Here is a 17,875-nt window from a genome sequence, read left to right as displayed (position 1 = left end):
CTGTTCAGCCCTGAAAAAAGTAGACCCATAGGATCTCCTGAACCCAAACAGTTGCTGGGAGAGGTGAGTTAATTCCCCTTTCTCTCTTATGAGGAGAGGCTGAGAGACCTGGGTCTGTTCAGCCTTGAGAAAAGAAGACTCAGAGGGGATCTGATCCACATCTATAAATATCTTATGTGTGGGAGGCAAAGGGTGAGGCTGGACTCTTCTCAGCAGTGTGTGGTGATAGGATGAGGGGAAAAGGTCACAAACTGAAGCATAGGAAGTTCCATGCAAATGTGTGTGGGAGCTTCTTCCCAGTGCAGTGACGGAGCAGTGGCACAGCTGCACAGAGAGGTGGTGGAGTCTCCTTCTCTGGAGACGTTCCAGACCCGCCTGGACGCCTACCTGTGCAACCTGGGCTAGGGAGCTGCTTTGGCAGGGGGTTGGACTCGATGATCTCTGGAGGTCCCTTCCAACCCCTACAGTTCTCTGATTCCGTGAACCTGACAGAACTCCTCTGTATAACTGTGTTTGTATAAGTGCAGTTTATAAACTTAAGTGGCATTGCATCTTGGTTTTAAGTTGAGTTTTATATTGTCGTATAAAGTGCCTATTACATCATATTCATTGATTCCACCCATTTGAGATAGAATATTCTTTTACTGCAGATAATAGAAGAGGATGCATCTCTTGTAGAAATTGGGCCTCGTTTTGTCCTGAATCTCATAAAAATCTTCCAGGGTAGCTTTGGAGGACCAACTCTGTATGAAAATCCCTATTATCAGTCTCCAAATATGGTAAGCAGCATTGTCATTTTCTCTTCAGCAGTTACTTTGAAAACTGCAAGTTGTGTGTGCAGGAGAACCAATTGCCTTCTCTGTAAACTCTTTGGAGTGCCTTATCTGATTTGTTTGAGAACAAAGTTATTGCATAAAAATAGAACGAATACAAAATTCCTGTCAGTGGAAAGGTAACATCATGGTCGATTCTGACAGTTAAGCAGAGAAATCCAGCCGGTTATTACAGCACCTGATTTCTTATATCCTGCTTATTTGAAATGTTATAACTTAAATCCTTATTTTTGCAGCATCGACGGTTGATAAGGTTGTCAATGGCTGCTAAGTTTAGAGAGAAACATCAAGTGAAAGAAGTACAAAAGATTAAGAAAAAGGAGAGTAAAATACTTATTGAAGAGGATCCGACTGAAGTGGTCTTTGAAACTCCAGCTGAAGAAAAGCCAGTGGAAATACAGCACGTGAAACCAGAGTCAAAGGCAATTGTAAAAGATAAAAGGAAACCACGGAAAATTCAGAGGAAGAAGCAAAAAAAGCTTTTCAGAACTGAAGCATAAGCCTAGAAGCCAGAGGTGAAGATTCTGAAGTCATCTTTTTGTCCTCTACAGCTATATTACATGTATACATTTCTTAGCTATCTTGACAGAATATTGCGAATACTTGTTTTCTACAAGTGAAAATAATTGGATTTCAGTTTTAAGTAAACAAATACCAATTCCTTTGAGGCTTTTGTGCTTTTTTTTTTTTTTATCTTGAAGAGAATTTTAAAAAACTTGAAAAACAGGAAATAAGGAATTCCAGGTATTCCTGCTTTTGATAATTGGCCTTACACACAAATACCTCTAGGAAACAACTTGCTGTAATAGGAGAAATTAGAACACCTGTGACAAACTGGGTACTTTTATCATAAAGAGGTATTCGTCTGAAACAGAACTGCCCGTAACTCTTCTATTATGGGAGCTATGATTTTAGTGTATCAGAGGAGGTTTAGGTTGGACACAAGGAAATACTTTTTCTCTCAGAGAGTGGTCAGGCACTGGAATAGCCTGCCCAGGGAGGTGGTGGAGTCACCGTCCCAGGCAGCGTTCAAGAGGCATCTGGATGAGGAGCTACTAGATATAGTTTAGTAGCTTGTAGTAGCAATGGTAATGAGTGGGCACTTGGACTAGATGATCTTATAGGTCGTTTCCAACCTTGTGATTCTGTGATTCTATGATTCAACACTGTGCTTAACAGAATTCTGCACTTTTCCTCTCATTTTGAATTATACAACTGCTTATGCACACAAATGATATTTTCACACAAAGGCTGTCCTCTTAGTTCAGTTATGTTTCTCAAAGTAGAGTGACTCCATATCTGCAAGTGGAATTGCCTGGTCACAGCCTGAACTGGTAAATGAGCACTTGAGTGACCAGAGTTGGAGATCCCAGATCCACCCATCCTCTCTCTCCCTCACTGGTGATTCCGGCTGTACTGCTGGGAGTGTCTATATGCTCAGAGCCTGAGTGGGTTGCTGCCACTCCTCCCTCACTTTCTCTTCTCTTTGGTTTGCCAGAGTTTGAACATGAGGCAGTTGCATTCCTGAACCCAAAAGACTGCTTGGGGGGGGGAGGGGGGTTTTGAGTTAATTCCCCTCTCTTTGGTATCTTGTTCTATAGCACCTGTATCTCAAATAAAGGCTCTGTTATCACCTTTGTTTGCTTTACACTAACTTCAACGTTTGCTTTACACTAACATTTGCTTTCAGTAGAGCTTAATGTTAGAATTAAAAGCCTTGATTCTGCTGTGTTTTGAAGTTCGGTGCTCCTGTAGCCTACTGCACGCTCATGAGCAGTAGGATGTTCAAAGTTTGAATCCCAGTTGACATTTCCTTGAAGCTGTGGTACGTGGCCACTTCTTAATTTGGGCTTTATTTTCATAAAGCTTTTAGGAAGCTGCCAGCGAGCCTGCAATTTTGCTACATCTATTTAAATGAGTCACGACGTTTGCGAGTTAATATTTGGGGAAATAAGCTGAGCGTTTCCCTAACTCCCCAGCCGTCCCCTGGCACAGCTCCGTGCCGTTCCCTCGGGCGCTGTGGCTGTCACAGAGAGCAGAGCTCAGCGCTGCGAGGAGCACACGGTGCCCAGCAACGAACAGCTCTTCGGACGCCCTCTAAGCGACCCAGGAGCGGAGCCCATTGGCTCGCGAGCCCTGGAGCCGGCAGCCCCGCCCAGCACGGCACAGCCCCGCCCGCGCTCCCGTCGTTCCCCAGGCTCGGGCTCCGTATGGCCGCGCTGCCGGCTCCTGCGCTTCCCGCCCGGCTCTCCTCGCCGCCATGAGGTGCCACTACGAGGTGCTGGGCGTGCGGCGCGATGCGGCCGACGAGGAGCTGAAGCGGGCCTACCGGCGGCTGGCGCTGCGCTGGCACCCCGGTACGGAGTTCCGCGGGCCCGGCCTGCTGCGGGCATGGAGGAGGGGAGAGGGAGCCGGGCCGTGTGGGGGTCCTGTTGGCGCGAGGGGTGCTGCTGTGGTGCTTTGGCTTGATGACGGTCGTTTAATTCGCAGATAAAAACCTCGAGAACGCCGAGGAAGCTGCGGAACAGTTTAAGTTAATCCAGGCAGCGTATGATGTGCTCAGTGACCCTCAGGAGAGAGCCTGGTGAGTAAATCCAGCCTGGTAGTAGGCTTGAAAATACATTTCTGTGCCTTTATTGCTTGTTATATTTAGTTTTTTGTTGCTGCTGCTGTTGCTTTGCTTTTTTTTCCCTTCCCTCTCCCTCACAGCAAGGACTCTCTCCTTCTCTAGAGAAGGAGTTCTCTACTCCCTGGCTTGGTTGGAGGTGAGGACAAGCCCCTGACCTGTGGGTGGGTCCTAGCGGACCTTTGCCCTGCGGTAAGGCAGCCTCCTTTCATGGAATCGTTTGAGTTGGAAGGCAACCCTAAATGTCATCTAGTCTGGCTCTCCTGTATTGAAGTGGATCACCCACAGCAAGATCTGTGCGCCCAGAGCCTGGTCCAGCCTGACTTTGAATGTCTCCAGGGATGGGGCATCCTCACTGCTTCCTGTAGGGCAGTGTAGGATGAGCGTTGAGGAGCTGCTGGTGCTGGCATTGCTTTCTGCTTCCCAGGTGGGAGGCACTGGGTATGTACCTGCTCGTGCGGTGTTAGCACAGCCTCCCTTGCCTGTGTTCCCGTAATGGTCCTAGTTTGAAATAAATATGCACAAACAGTCCTCGATAACAGATGACATATTTTTCAAATGGGCTGAAGCATCTGCTAGCTTATGAAGCCAAGAGCACCTCCACTACATTTGCCCTCCTCTAAAGGAAAGTAGTTTTTCACTTATATTTACAATTTGTGCTTGATTTTGTTTTTGTTTTTTTCCTTTTCATTTGCCTTAAGTATTTCATAAATTGGATAATATCCTGTCTGTTTACGAGAGCTCATTGTAGCAGCTTGCTCAAATTGCTGGGAAATTGCTGTTGTAGTTAAAGCAGATTGTAGGTATTGTAAGTAAAGCAGATACAGTAATAGTAAGTAAACAGAAGGTCTGGAGGTAGTGTTTACTGACTCAGCCTTTTTTCTGTCTGAATACTTATGTGTGAGACACAAATCCTAAAAAGTGAGGTGCACTGGGGCATTACCCACCATCAGCACCATGCAGCCCTTGGCTCACTCTCCTGGTTCTGTCCTCCCTAAGTTCTTCGTGTGCCCCCCTCACTCAGGGCAGTGTGAAGATCTGAAATATCCTTGGTTCTGTACAGCACTGCTTGGCCCTAACACTGCTGTGTTATCGTCGTTGTTTTTCTCCCAAAGCCAAAATACAGCATCATACCAGACACTGTGAAGAAAATCATCTGTCCCAGCTGAAACTCTAAACAGCTGTATTCTTGACTGGAATAGTTCATTTGGAAGAAGCCCTCACAGATCACCATGTCCAAGTGCCTGCCTGACCACCAGGCTAACCAAAAGTTAAAGCATGTTATTGAAGGCGTTACTCAAGTGGCTCCTAAACTGACAGCTGTGTGGCATCAACTGTCTCATTGGGAACCCTGTTCCAGAATTTGACAACCCACACTGGAGAGAAACTTTTCCTAATGTCCTTTTTGACCCTCCTCTGCTGCAGCCTTATTTGTGATATTCCCAGTGTTATTTCTGGGAAATTGAAGTGTCCCAGAAGGATAAGGCTTACTAATCCAGAGATTTCTAATTGCCTATGGAACAGTTCATCCGTGCCATCTTCCTGGATGTCATGACACAATGGTAGACAACTACAGGCAGCTACGTCTGCTTTGCTGCTCCCTTAATCCTCACCCAGAGGCTCTCTGTTGTGCCTTCCCTAATGCCAATGGCTGTGTAGGGTGGTCTCTCCCTTACATACAGTGCAACATCTCCAGCTCACCTGCCCTGCCTTTTACTCCTGAACAGCTAATGCTCCTTCCCAGCACTACAAACGTAGAGTGAAGTAATATACATGCTTTTAGATGTTACTTGTGTCTTACTGGTACTGGAGAATATTTTGTTTCTGTGTGGGTTTTTGCCAGGTATGATAACCACAGGGAAGCTCTTCTGAGAGGAGTGAATGGAGACTATCCAGATGATAGTTTGGATCTGCTGTGCTACTTCGCTGTTAGCTGCTACTCTGGATATGGAGATGATGAAAAGGTAATGAACTGATTCATCTTTTAATGAATCAATTTAAATTTAATGAAAAATCTTGTTGTGGTTTAAGCTAGCAGGTGGCTGTGCAGCACAGCACACAGTTTGCTCACTTCCCCCTTCCCGATGGAATGGGGTAGAGAATAAAAATAAAACCAGAGTGGAAATCTTAGGTTGAGAGAGGACTATTTACTAAGAAAAACAGAGAAGGAAAATAGTTAAGACTATGTGACTGTGTGTGTGTATATATGATTTTGAGAACAAGTAATAACCACGGAATTGCTCACCACTTTTCCCTGCTCAGCTAGCCCCCTAAGCAGTGGAATAGAGAGGGATGAACTCCCACCCCCTTCAGAACTCCTACTTGATGTCATATGGTATGGAATATCCCTTTGGCCACTTGAAGTCAGCTGTCCTAATTCTGCTCCCTCCCAATTCCTTGGGTCCTTTTCTGCAAAAGACCTTGGCTCTGTACAACACTGCTTAGCAGCAGCTATGAGCATGGATGTTTTCTCCTAGAACCAAACAGCATTGTACCAGGCACTGTGAAGGAAACAATTCCATCCCAGCTGAAGCTATAACAGATGTCAGCATTTGCTTACCACAGGAAAGCTTGTGTGGAGGAATTGTTGAGCGCAGGTGATAGTAACAGTTTCTGCACAGATCTGATACAAAACCTATGCTGGATGCTTTAGACAAGTTTTAATTCTTGTTTATTGTCTGACATTTACTTACTTGTGATTCCTTACTGAACTGTACAATTACAAAGTATGTCTATAGTATTTATGTTTGTTAAATAGCGAAGCATTCCAGTTCTCTATTTGCTATTGCAAATATTTGGAAGTGTCTTTTCACAAGCTGGAGTGCTTTAAGCTGAGGAAAAATGATAGTGGTGCTTGAGGGAAGTATGTTTCCAAAAATTTGATTCCCTGTTGTATTTTAAGATAAGCGTGATTTAAAAAGCTCCAGGCAATCAGGAGGACCTCTGAGAGAGAAAATCCCTATCTGTCTTTGTATTACTATGGTAGGGCTAAGTTAGCAACATCTTAATTTAAAATGTAAATCTATAGTTGGGTATGTCATAGCAAATTTTATATTTGCAACTTCCTCAAAGCTTGGTAATGCATAACCAGACTCTAATCAACGTTGCCTGCATGCTGTAGCATATTTATTTTTTCACTTACATTTGAATAAAGGTTAATTGAGGTATGAGAGAGCCAGGCTACATAAAGCAGATGGAAATATAAGGAATGGGAAAGAAGAGGAACTTTGTTGAAAAGAAGGATATTGCAGAATGGCTGCTCACAAGACTCTTCCTCTCATTTTGAATTGCTGTGCAGAGTTGTAATTTTTTTCCTGAAATACACTACTTACTGTAACTGAGCATTTGTGCATTTATTATTGAACAATGTAGAACAAGTGATAATTTACTTCTCTTAAAATTTCAGGGATTCTTTGCAGTCTATCGACATGTTTTTGAGCAGATTGCAAAAGAAGAGATGGAATATTCAACTCAGGAGGATATTGAAGAGTTCCCTACGTTTGGGTATTCCCATAGTGACTATGACACGGTAAGAGCAAGTGTAACATTAAACTAAAAGTGATGCAGCTGTCATTGCTTTGTCTCACACTGAAATCAAAGGAGAGGTTCTTGGAGATCTCTGAGGCAAATACAAAACCACGTTTCTACTGTCTTTTCTACTGTAGTAGTCCATTATTGTAAAGGAAGTGCTTATGTTGTGATTCATAACATTTAGGTGAATCAGAATTGTTGCTTCCTGTTGGACTACGTTAGCAGTCAGACTTCTATTGGTAAGCTGTCAAGCAAACATTTTGTAGGGTTAACCATCAGTTATGCTAATGAAACTTAAGTGCAATGTGCCTGATGCAGGGCCTGAAAAAAAAAAAAGCAAACAGAACATCAAACATTCTGTTTACATCTCGATGAGAATAGTTTACCAGTGTTTTAATGCAACATAGGTTACAGCAAAGGATATTAGAAATGATTTTTCTTTAAATAACATATACAGTATTGTGCTTCATTTAGGGAAACAAAGTTTTCAACAGAATTGAAAAGGAGAGACATTGTAGTTGAACTGCCATGTGAGCTCCTGCTATGGTACTCCTGTCATCTACAGTTGTACTGTAGTAAGATTTAATTTTCAAGATATTGCATGTCTGCTTTTGGGATGTGAGGAAAGACCACTGCTTAAAGGACACAGGAATTCTTCCCATCTGGTTCACCAGTTATTTTTTATAATAGCTGTTTTTCCAGTGATTAACTGCACAGTAGCAATACTTAGAAATATTCCTCCTGGTTTGCAGCTTCTCCCTTCACTTCCAGTAGTAGTATACTGTGTAACCAATTATGTATGAAAATTAAATCACAGATTGGTATCTTTCCCAGAGGGCATGTATTTAATGTGTCTAAAATTGCCAAGATCCATCTTCTGATAGATAGAGCTTGGAACATCTTCCGGGAGCTTCCTGTGTCACGACCATAGAACAGACATGGCTGTGAACCAAAAGCTACTTTTAATGCTGACAATTCGTAGCTGTGAAGTCAGATGTAATTCTAGTACCATTATCATTAGATGTCTGCCTTGTTCATGCTGTTATGGAAGCAGAATGTTATTTTATTGTTTCTAATTGGATTAAGTTATTCTTGGAATTATATAATGGAAAATAGCTTCATTTAACCAGAAAGTCATTATTCCTTTTATCTTGTTTTCAAAGATATAGTCGGAAGATACCAGCATTGTAGTACAGCCACTTCTCCATTTAATAGTACTGTGGGAGAAGGGAAAAGAGATTTAGAAGGAAACTACAAAAGCTAGACCAAGGCTTCAGTGTCTTTGATGTGAATGTTCTTTGATCCACTTTTCTGAGTTAAATTGCAAGAGGTTTGGGAGGTGACTCAATCCGTGCCAGGCAGGAAGGGAATATATTCTTCAGACCACGACTTAACAGGACTTCTTGAGAATAGGTGTAGAACAATTACATGTAGAAACAAAAGCAGTCAGCTATGAGTATGCATAGCAAGCAACAACCTGAGTGTCCAACAAGAGATGCTTTAGAGTGTTCAGGACAAGATGGGCTCCTATTTCAGGTGGCCACAGAGGAGGAGGAACATCTTACAGCTCATAAAGCTGATGAGGGGATGGATGATTCCGGTCGTCAGCTGATGACCACGCATCCTATCTATCTACACTGATTCTGTCATTTTGAAGCATAAATCTGAACTAATAGTCTATCATCGCTTACATTTTTGGACATATAAAGCTGTGTTCTAGTGGCAGCAGAGACGAACTGCATAGCTGCAGCCTTGAACCTTCACATGTGGATAGGCCATTAGAAATTAGTGTTGAGGTATTAATGGTTGTACCACTGACATAAGAAATACTAGAAGGAAAGTTGTTCAGCTGCTGTGTTAAAGTCTGGACCTTGTTCTGTGAAGTATTCAGAAATACAAAAACTGTGTGTGCAGGGATGTAAAAGGGTGTATGCAGGGTGCAGTAAAAAAGAAAGTTCAATGGGATGAGCAATTTTTTTTTTAAGAAATTTAGACATAGTTTGTTTCCCAAATAGACAAAATGCAGGAGGTTAGGTGTTATTTGGGGAGGAATAGAGAATATAACAAAATGATACAAACCTGAGTGGCTGGCACACCATAAGTCTGTGCTGACATTCAGCAGGACCTGGACAGACTAGGGAGTTGGATGGAGGGGAACCTGGTGAGGTTCAACAAGTGTAGAGTCTTGCACCTGGGGAGGAATAACTGTGTGGGCTGACCTGCTGGAAAGGAGCTCAGTGGAGAAGGACCTGGGGGTCCTGGTGCCTGGCAGGCAGGCTGCTAGGCAATGTGCCCTGGTGGCCAAGAAGGTCAATAGCATCCTGGGATGCATTGAAGAGATCCTGACCAGCAGGAACTGAGGTGATCCCCCCTTTCCACTCTGCCCTGATGAGTCCACATTTGGGGTACTGTGTTTAGTTCTGGGCTCCCCTGTTCAAGAAAGAGAACCTCCAGAGAGAGACCAGCAGAGAACCGCAAAGATGATAAAGGTCCTGGAGCATCTTGCTTGTGAGGAAAGGCTCAGAGCGTCTGGGGCTGTTCTGCCTGGAGAAGAGAAAGCTGGGAGGGGATCTTACCAACACTTAGAAATACCAAAGGGGTGTATTTCAAGTGGGTGGAGCCAGGCTCTTTCTGGAGGTGCCTAGAGGTAGGACAGGGGCAATGGGCACCAACTGCAACAGAATAAATTCCATCTGGAAATGAGAAAAAAAAATCTGGAGTTTGAGAGTGATGGAGCACTGGAACAGTCTGTGCAGGGTGGTTCTCTTGAGGTTAATTTAAAGACTCGTGGACGCTGTCCTGTGCAGCCTACTCTAGGGAACCTGCTTTAGCAGGCAGTTGGTCTGGGTGATCTGCAGTAGTGCCTTTCAACCCCTGCAATTCTGTGAAAATAAAGTCATTATGTAACATTATTAATCGAGTGTTTACTCATAAGTAGTAAATAAAGAGAATAAGGAAAGATGATTTACTGATTCTTCTAATATGAAAGCTAGAAGGCATCATTTTTACCTGCAGTTACATAATACAACAAAACAGGAGTAAGTGCATCTTTACCCAGCTGCTCATTATACTGTGCAAGTCACAGCTTTGTAATATTATGATAACATTTTGCATACATGGAAGAAAAGTGAAGCATTTGTGAAGGAGAAATTGACTGGGGCTGTTTAATGTTGTCTCACTTTCTCTGGAAGCAGATGGAATATGATAGGAAGAAATGCTGCCATGAATTGGCCAATTGATTGCTTTGTTTTTGTGCACTGGTTGCTGGCTGTTGTTGGAAATGTATGGATGACCTTCGGTGTAATTTGGTGTGGTGGCTGTTAACACAGTATGTGCTTATGTCTGTTTATTTACACAGTGTCTGATTCCAGTTGTGCTTTACAGTTTGAAAGGAAAAGTATAGCACAGTTAAGTAACTGAGCGCTACCATTAGTGTGATCCAATCCTAAATGGGGATTTTTATTTATTTATTTTTTTTTTAGAAATGAGAGTTTGGAGTAGTTGGAATACAAGGATTTGAGATGGTTTGAAATTTTAAAGATGTTATTATAGATTTCTGTAAACTTCCTGGTGATTTTCTTACACTCTGGATAAAAATCTTTGCCTATAGAGAAGACACAGAAGTCCTGTGCTGTTTGGTAAGTTTATTGCCACTCCCTAATAAAGTGACTCATTCCATTTTTAATTGTTCTATTTTAACAGATAGTCCACCCTTTCTATGCCTATTGGCAGAGTTTTTGTACTCAGAAAAACTTTGCTTGGAAAGAAGAATACGACACACGACAAGCATCAAACCGCTGGGAGAAACGAGCTATGGAAAAAGAGAACAAGAAAACTAGAGATAAAGCTAAAAAGGAGAGGAATGAATTAGTCCGTCAGCTAGTAGCCTTTATTCGTAAAAGGGACAGAAGAGTACAAGCTCACAGAAAACTTGTAGAAGAACAGAATGCAGAAAAACTTAGGAAAGCAGAGGAAATTCGGAGGCAGCAAAAACTTAAACAAGCCAAGTATGTAAATGTGGAAATGAATGTTTATTTAAACCTGGAGAAACTATTAATGTCTACCGTGTAGTGTTAAATTGTAATGGTAGCTCTATGTCCTCTTTTAAAAATCCTTGACTATTTTCTATATTAGTTTTGGTTTCATGTCAAACCTTTTTATTTGTACTGACATCAAGAGAAAGATACAGGATAGTCAGGGAATAACCTGTGCCCTGCAGGCAACTGGTTGTAATAGCACAGAATCCAGTGTGCTTTCTCTTACTAGAGGAGGAAATATTTAAGGAAAAAAGAATGCATGCTTGGGAGTGAAGCAAAATAGGACTGTGACAACCTGGATTTCTATTAGCTTCATCTGCCTTGAAACATCTGCTGAAAAGAATGCTTGAAAAACAAATGTGGTATTGCTTTTCCTTTTGATTTGGTAGAGAGGTCCCTTTTATTGGACTGAATGCACTTTTCTTATGCTTTCATCTTTCATGAAGTAGGAAGAAGAGAATGGGAGTCTCTCTGTCTGAACAGTTTGTAGAAGTAATTTTCACCAGAAAATAGGAGGAAGGAGTTTAAATACTCACTTGCTTTGAAATTGCACTCCTGTAGCCTGTTCATTGAAGTCATACTGTAAGAATTCACATACATGTGAAATACATATACATAATGTTTTTTGTTTTTGTTTTTTTTTCCTGAGAGAAGAATAAAGCTGAGGCGTAGTGTCTACTGACAGTGGATTAATAATTCTGTACTCCGGACCCAGTTGTAGAAAATTCAGCTCTAGTGTGGTGCACTGACTGGTAGCTTGGATCACACTGTGATTTGGAAAACTGACTGGGTACAGTACTGTAGCACAAAGTCAAGCAGTAATTTGCTCGTGGCTTTTGCATTGCTGTACTGTTCATTGGTTTGGATCTTACAGCAGGTAAAAGCAGCTGTAGTACTTCTAGGGTTGAGCTGACTTTCTCTGTTGTGAGTTTGACATTTACCATGTGGTGGTACATTTCCTGCATGAAATTCAAGCAGGATCCACTTACATTAATATCTCCTTGCTAGAAGTGTCCATGTGCCCACTGGCATCACTAATTACCTGCTCAGATTTCCAGGCCCTATAAACAGTTCTTTGCTCCATCATAATATATTCAGGAATTTCCACCTGAAATACCAGAAAAAGATCAAGCTATCTTTTAAATAATACTGTTTCTGTAATTCTTATCTCGAAAACACCATGTAGAGGTTATTGTATTGTTCTACTTAAAGGCTTGCTGAACAGTATAAGGAGCAGAGCTGGATAACTATGTCAGATCTGGAGAAAGAACTGAAAGAGATGGAGGCACAGTATGAAAAGGAATTTGGAGATGGATCAGACGCTGAAGTTGAAATGGAAGAACGGGAGACAAAAGAAGGCATTGAAGGTATGGAGTGTGGGGGTGCGGCCTGTGGTGAATTGCTGCAGTGTGAGTATTGGCTCACTGCACTTCTAACCCCACGCTGCAAGCCCCATGTCCCATGTTGTGACTGTTTCCTGGGGCTTTTAATAGCAACTTAACTTAAAAATTGCTCATCTGACTTTGCCTCTTTGATCCCCATTTGTTTCTTCAGACAAGCTGAGTGATGTGGCTGAAGAAGTGGAATATGCTGATGAACTCTACTGCCCTGCTTGTGACAAACTGTTAAAAACTGAGAAAGCGTAAGTGTGTGTGTGAGTGTGTGTGTATCGTTGGGAACTTCCTGGAGCTGGCTGGGGAAGGTGTTTCTCTTTTAAAGCAACTTTTTAAAAAGCATTGTAAGAACTTCTTAGCTTCGTATCATTGACACGGTGTCTTTTTTCCAGCAGAGACATTAACAGGGCAAAATTTTACATTCTTACCAGTGATGAATAGTGGTCCTATTGTTAATTTATATGTAAATGTAACAGTATTTACTCAGAGCTACCTGCAGTAACTATTTGATGATCTTCATAGCATGAAGAATCATGAAAAATCAAAGAAGCATCGAGAGATGGTAGCATTGTTACGACAGCAACTGGTAGAAGAGGAAGAGAAATTTCCTGCATCTTCAGATGATGTGAACGGAACACATACCAAAGAGGAGGAGGAAACGGGAGAGATGCCCAAGCAGAAGTACTTACAATTATTTATTTTAAATTTGATTGTTGTCAATGACTTACTTCATCTCTTGAGCTCAGAGGGAGCTTCTGACTGGAATAGTGTTTGTATTGGAACCCATAGTATTGTGCCAGCTTAAAATATTTCTTTGCATTTTATTGGAACTCCAATACACGTGTTAATTTGTCCAGATTCTGATGTAGGATATTTTTCAAACAGGGAAGCTTGGTGCAGTTCCAGTGTTTGTCAGTTTGGTGATGGTACTCTTTGTCATTCGGATGCTGACGTAGGTAGAAAATGAATGTGCTTGAAAATGAGTGGAACTGAGTAAGTTATGGTGTACAGCTTCCATTCTTTGAATGGACCGATCATAATACCAGCTGCATTCTTAGTATCACGGAGTTCAGTGTGAGTGGAATAAATATTTTACTAAATGCAGTGAATGGGTTATGAGAACTGTTGCTTTCATTTCAGACGTGAACATTTTCTAGTTGTGGCTGCTATCTCCCTCATATTATGTTACAGTGTTAAGAAAAATATAATTTGATAGCTTGTTTTCTTTTTTTAAAAAGTCAATTTTACATTTGTATCTTTACAGACTCTCCAAGAAGCAGAAGAAGAAACAGAAAACAATGATGGTGGGCATTCAGACACAGTAAAATTCAAAGAACTTTACAACCTGATTTTATTTCACGTATTATTATAATAATCTCACAGGCCTGACTTTAGTAGTGTCTGTAGGAACAGAATAAATGTGGTGCTGGTTTCCATAAAGCTCATGGACTGAAATGTAAGGAAAACAGATTGGAACAAACAGAAAGAGAACGCAGGGAATTGGTCAGCAAGACCAGCAATGTCCCTGGTGCATTAGTGATTTAATTTTTTGGTGATAGTCTTCTTTGATAGACCTGGGAAAATGTACTGTTTGTAAAGTAACTTTATTAGCATCCTGCTGAAACTAACCAACACCATCCTGTCCACCTCTCACTTGCATTCCAGGCACCAGTAATGCCAGTCTGGCATGTTTCAGGATCCTGTCTGTGCATGATAGAACAGATCTGTGCAGGCAGGAGCAGGCTGGGATTCAAGAATGGCACGTTCTTTGTCAGCCTTGAATGTCGGGAACACCAGAGAGGGCAGACTCTTCTCTCTGCCTCTCTCATGCCTTGTCTTTCCCTAGTCTTCTTTCCTGTTCACTACTTCAATCACAGCCCTGTCCTGCTGAGCTAAGTACACTAGATCCTGCTTTTTGCAGGTTTCCTGAGATAGCCTCGTATTTTTTCCCCAGCCTAACCCTTCTAGTGTAATGTGCTCCCCTTCTCTGCCTGCTCCCACACCATCATCTCTTACTAAGAAGCTTCCCCAAGGCTTTCAATCAACTGAGTTTTTCCTGCTTCTCTTTGATTTTGCATTGTCCAGATTAGTATTGGCTTGGCCTTCTTGTTTCCACACAGGCCATCAACATCTTGTCCAACTGTGGCTTCCTCAGTTTGAAATTGTTTCATCTACCTTATTAAGGTCGTGTGTAGGCACCTTGTCTCCCATCCTTCAGTTCTGTGACAGGGTCTTTTGTGGACTAGAATGTGTGTTATTTTGGCTTAACTGTCCTAATACAGATGTATGGCATCGTTAGTCTAACATTTGTCAAAGACAAGGCCGTTATCCTGTCATGTGAAATGGGAGCCTTGGTTTGTGCCACAGGTGGCCCTCTCTTTCAGAGGACAGGAACTAACATTTTTCTTGTTGGAATCCCACTGAAAATAGTGTATAATTCAGAGGCTCTGTTGTTTCACGTGTTCTCCCCACACACTCATGTTTTGAGGTAAATGAGTGTAAACGTAATCATGAATGAGCATAAAAAGTAATTTACTTGTGTTTCTCCTACTTGGACAGACTTACGGGGACTCTTTTGAAAGAAGTGCTGATGAGGAAACAACTGAGCAAATGGAGTTGCCCTGCACGGACAAGGATAGTGGCCCAACAGAGCAGTCTGTAAATGATGACCAAAGTTGTGCTGTGTCAGAGGAAGCAAGTGCTGCAGAGGATGTTAGCCAAGTGAATGAAGCGCAGAGTGAAGTGAAAAGGTGTGCTGACCATGTCAATTTGTGTCATGTTCGATGCTGTTGGCAAGTGGATCTTTATCACTGTTGTGAATCTAGGGCTACTCCACTCCGTTGGAGTCGAATAAATACAATCGTGAACAGAGTGTGTTAGGATTTACTTTGGAAATGGTATTAGACTGTGTATCAGTGCCACGTCGCTTACAAGTAGCTGATTCATCTTTTAGTAGGATCTTGAGATTGACAGTTATTTACATAAATGACATGGCTTTTCTTTTTTGCACGTACATTATGTGAAGGAAGAACAGGGGAACGTAGCAGAGACATTGACTCGAAAACCATTCCGTTCTTAAACTGTAATTTGAATATTCTTGTGCACTAATCTTGGTTTCTCTTTGTCTGTCAGCAGCACTAAGCCTAAAGGTAAAAAAGCCAAGGATGCAAAGAAGTCTGCTAAGGCATCATCAGAACACCAAACAGTGGTATGTCAATTTACTTACACTGTTAAACGATTTCCAGCAGGGTCACATTACTACAAACACAGCTCCAGTGCCCACATTCTGTTCTGCTTTACTGATTACTTCTTAATAATCCGTAATTTCTCTTCCTGTGATTTTGTTAGCATACAGGAGGCTGGGACATCAGCTCTTGCCTGTGCAGAGTATTGTGGGACTAAATTTCAGGTCTAGGAGAGTGGCTGGGAACTTAGTATTCAAAGCAGTTCAAACCAAAGGATGTAAGCATCTGAAGATGGCTGTGACCAGGCAGGTGGGATGTGGTACCATCTGCACCTTTCCCAGTATTGGTGCTTCCCAGAAGAGCAACCTCTTGTAATAACTACAGACAGGGACTAAATTATGTGGCAAACCTCAGAACTCAAAATATTGCACATGCAGTCTTGCTTACTGAGGTGAGATCAAAAGTAATCTTCATCATTTATTACATTTGCAAAGCTTCTGTTGTATTCTTGGCTTTACTTAGCTTTCCTAAAAGTTTCAAGGAGTTACGCTTTTAACATTCTATTCTACATTGATCATAGAAACAGACAACTGAAGTCACATTTCATTCTTTTAAGAGAAGCTAGATACAGCCAACTGGTGCAATCTATTAATTATGCAATGTCACATCCTGTGCAAATGTGAGCAGTCTTTTTCCCTTTCAGAGTGAAGTTCCCATTCACTGTGTAACCTGCAACTGTACCTTTCCATCCCGAAATAAACTGTTTGAACATCTGAAAGCAACAGGACACGCAAAAGCAACACAAGCACCGTCTGCAAATGGAGCTGTTCACACCAGAAGCAAAAAAGAGAAACGCAAAAACAGATAGAAATGTTACACTGACAGTCTGCAGAACCGTACGTGAAAACTCTCCAGAACATTGAGAAGTGTGTGTTGCCTACATTCTGAGGTGAAGTGGGAAGGCAGCTCCAGGTTTTCGTGGTGGAAGCAAGAGGGAAAATGTGGAAGGTGTAACAAGAAGAATGTTATTTTGTGAAGCAACTTCTGCTTTCTTCTGTTTTTAACATCTTGTCTTCACTGGCTGAACTTCACCTACACTTCTACGCTGTCATGGTGAAGTGGCAGTAGTGATTCAGAGTTTGCCTAGCACTCCTGTTGAAATTTGCATGATGGAGTAACTACACAGAGGGAATAAATTATTTTACCACATCCCAGTTGTTTTTTTAACCTCAAATCAGTTTTCTGTCTCTGTAAAGATTGGACTCTGCTGTTTTGATCATCTGTCAAAAATGAAATATGAACAGCCCAAGTGGAAAAGAAACCTTCTTCAGTGGCCCCTTCAGATTACCCAGCAGACAAAATAGGAAAGACGTCAGTGTTGGTTCATTAGAGCTTTGTAGTTTTGTACATGATCCTGTGTGCTCAGGTGTTTGTGCTGGGGAGGGAAGCCTTGTGGAAGAGCCTTGATGGAATAAGTGTGGGAGGGAATAAACGACAGCTGTCAGTGTTAATGTGAGTTGACTTATGCAGGGATTCCATCCCTTGGTACTTGCACAACAGGTACTACCAGTTTAGGGAAGAGTGGCAGGGGGTATGGACTACTGCACACGTGTTCTGATTTCCTTATGAAAAACAAAATGGGAGCTAGTATTATGTCTCTCTTAACTGCATAATTAATTCTTTTGAATAGCATTTAAAAAAAAAAACAACCACAAGATGAACACCTGATTTTGGAGTGCAAGTGTACAAAAGGGTTTTAGAAAACAGAATCCAGCATTTGGAGGGCTTGGGGATAGGGTATATTCAGTATACCCCCACAGTTTTCTCCTTTTCTCTCATTGCATTTTCTAAATGTAATGATATTGCCTTATTTAAGTTGCTGTAGCATTTCATAGTATCGAGCAAAATGATGGAACACAGAGCTGTTATTAGAGCAAGGAATTACTCAAACGTTAACATTTACATTGGAGTCAAATGATGAATGTATAGTTCTTGCTATCAGACAATATTACTTTAATTCGAGACCAGAGAAGGTAATGAATACAATTCTTTTTTTTCAAAAGTGATCGTTAGAAACACTGTACCTTATTTCACCAGTCGGAGTTTGCCTCTCTGCTAAATAACTAAAATCCCAAAAGCAGCAGGAAGAAATGCAAAGAACTTTTTTTTTTTGGTGAGGACGATGACTTGATTGGAACTCTATATAAAAATAATTACCATAATTAGAATCTTTTGGTTTGTGTGCATGGATTTTTTTATGCTCTGATCA

At 41.7% G+C, this 17,875-nt stretch overlaps 2 protein-coding genes across 5 annotated transcripts in view; both read left to right on the top strand.

The window, feature by feature from the left end:
• The window catches only part of BRIX1 (biogenesis of ribosomes BRX1), an 87,650-nt gene that overhangs the window by 3,894 nt on the left and 65,881 nt on the right, over positions 1 to 17,875 (top strand). The window contains exons 9-10 of one of the 2 annotated variants that reach the window (XR_010622431.1): positions 651 to 779; positions 1,070 to 1,449. Coding sequence is in view for 1 of the 2 variants with exons in the window: in XM_065739994.1 (XP_065596066.1) it covers positions 651 to 779; positions 1,070 to 1,333 (393 nt within the window). In the remaining variant the exon portion in view is untranslated. Of the gene's footprint in view, positions 1 to 650; positions 780 to 1,069; positions 1,494 to 17,875 lie in introns of those variants that run through there. The other variant, XM_065739994.1, reaches the window with a different exon arrangement.
• DNAJC21 (DnaJ heat shock protein family (Hsp40) member C21) lies at positions 3,040 to 16,702 on the top strand. 3 transcript variants are annotated; one of them, XM_065739984.1, is made up of 12 exons: positions 3,044 to 3,190; positions 3,324 to 3,417; positions 5,303 to 5,423; positions 6,866 to 6,988; positions 10,693 to 10,997; positions 12,240 to 12,394; positions 12,582 to 12,669; positions 12,944 to 13,102; positions 13,686 to 13,725; positions 14,981 to 15,171; positions 15,554 to 15,629; positions 16,310 to 16,702. In XM_065739984.1, the coding sequence occupies exons 1-12, from the start codon at positions 3,094 to 3,096 to the stop codon at positions 16,472 to 16,474; spliced, it is 1,614 nt and encodes a 537-aa protein (XP_065596056.1). In that variant the 5' UTR covers positions 3,044 to 3,093; the 3' UTR covers positions 16,475 to 16,702. The 3 variants fall into 3 exon arrangements, with proteins under 3 accessions (XP_065596055.1, XP_065596054.1, XP_065596056.1); XM_065739983.1 differs by lacking the exon at positions 16,310 to 16,702 and having other exon boundaries at positions 3,040 to 3,190; positions 15,557 to 16,303; XM_065739982.1 differs by lacking the exon at positions 16,310 to 16,702 and having other exon boundaries at positions 3,040 to 3,190; positions 15,554 to 16,303.

Source organism: Cyrtonyx montezumae, unplaced genomic scaffold, assembly GCF_038088225.1.
Source record: "Cyrtonyx montezumae isolate F1298 unplaced genomic scaffold, pur_monq_1.0 scaffold_25, whole genome shotgun sequence".
NCBI classification, from domain to species: domain Eukaryota; kingdom Metazoa; phylum Chordata; class Aves; order Galliformes; family Odontophoridae; genus Cyrtonyx; species Cyrtonyx montezumae.
This window is presented reverse-complemented; position numbering and strand designations above follow the sequence as displayed.

Coding starts and splice junctions, on each gene's coding strand:
- DNAJC21 (XM_065739982.1), top strand. CDS start 3,094: ATGAGGTGCCACTACGAGGTGCTGGGCGTGCGGCGCGATGCGGCCGAC. Junction 3,191..3,323: donor GGCGCTGCGCTGGCACCCCG/GTACGGAGTTCC, acceptor TTTAATTCGCAG/ATAAAAACCTCGAGAACGCC. Junction 5,424..6,865: donor GATATGGAGATGATGAAAAG/GTAATGAACTGA, acceptor TTAAAATTTCAG/GGATTCTTTGCAGTCTATCG.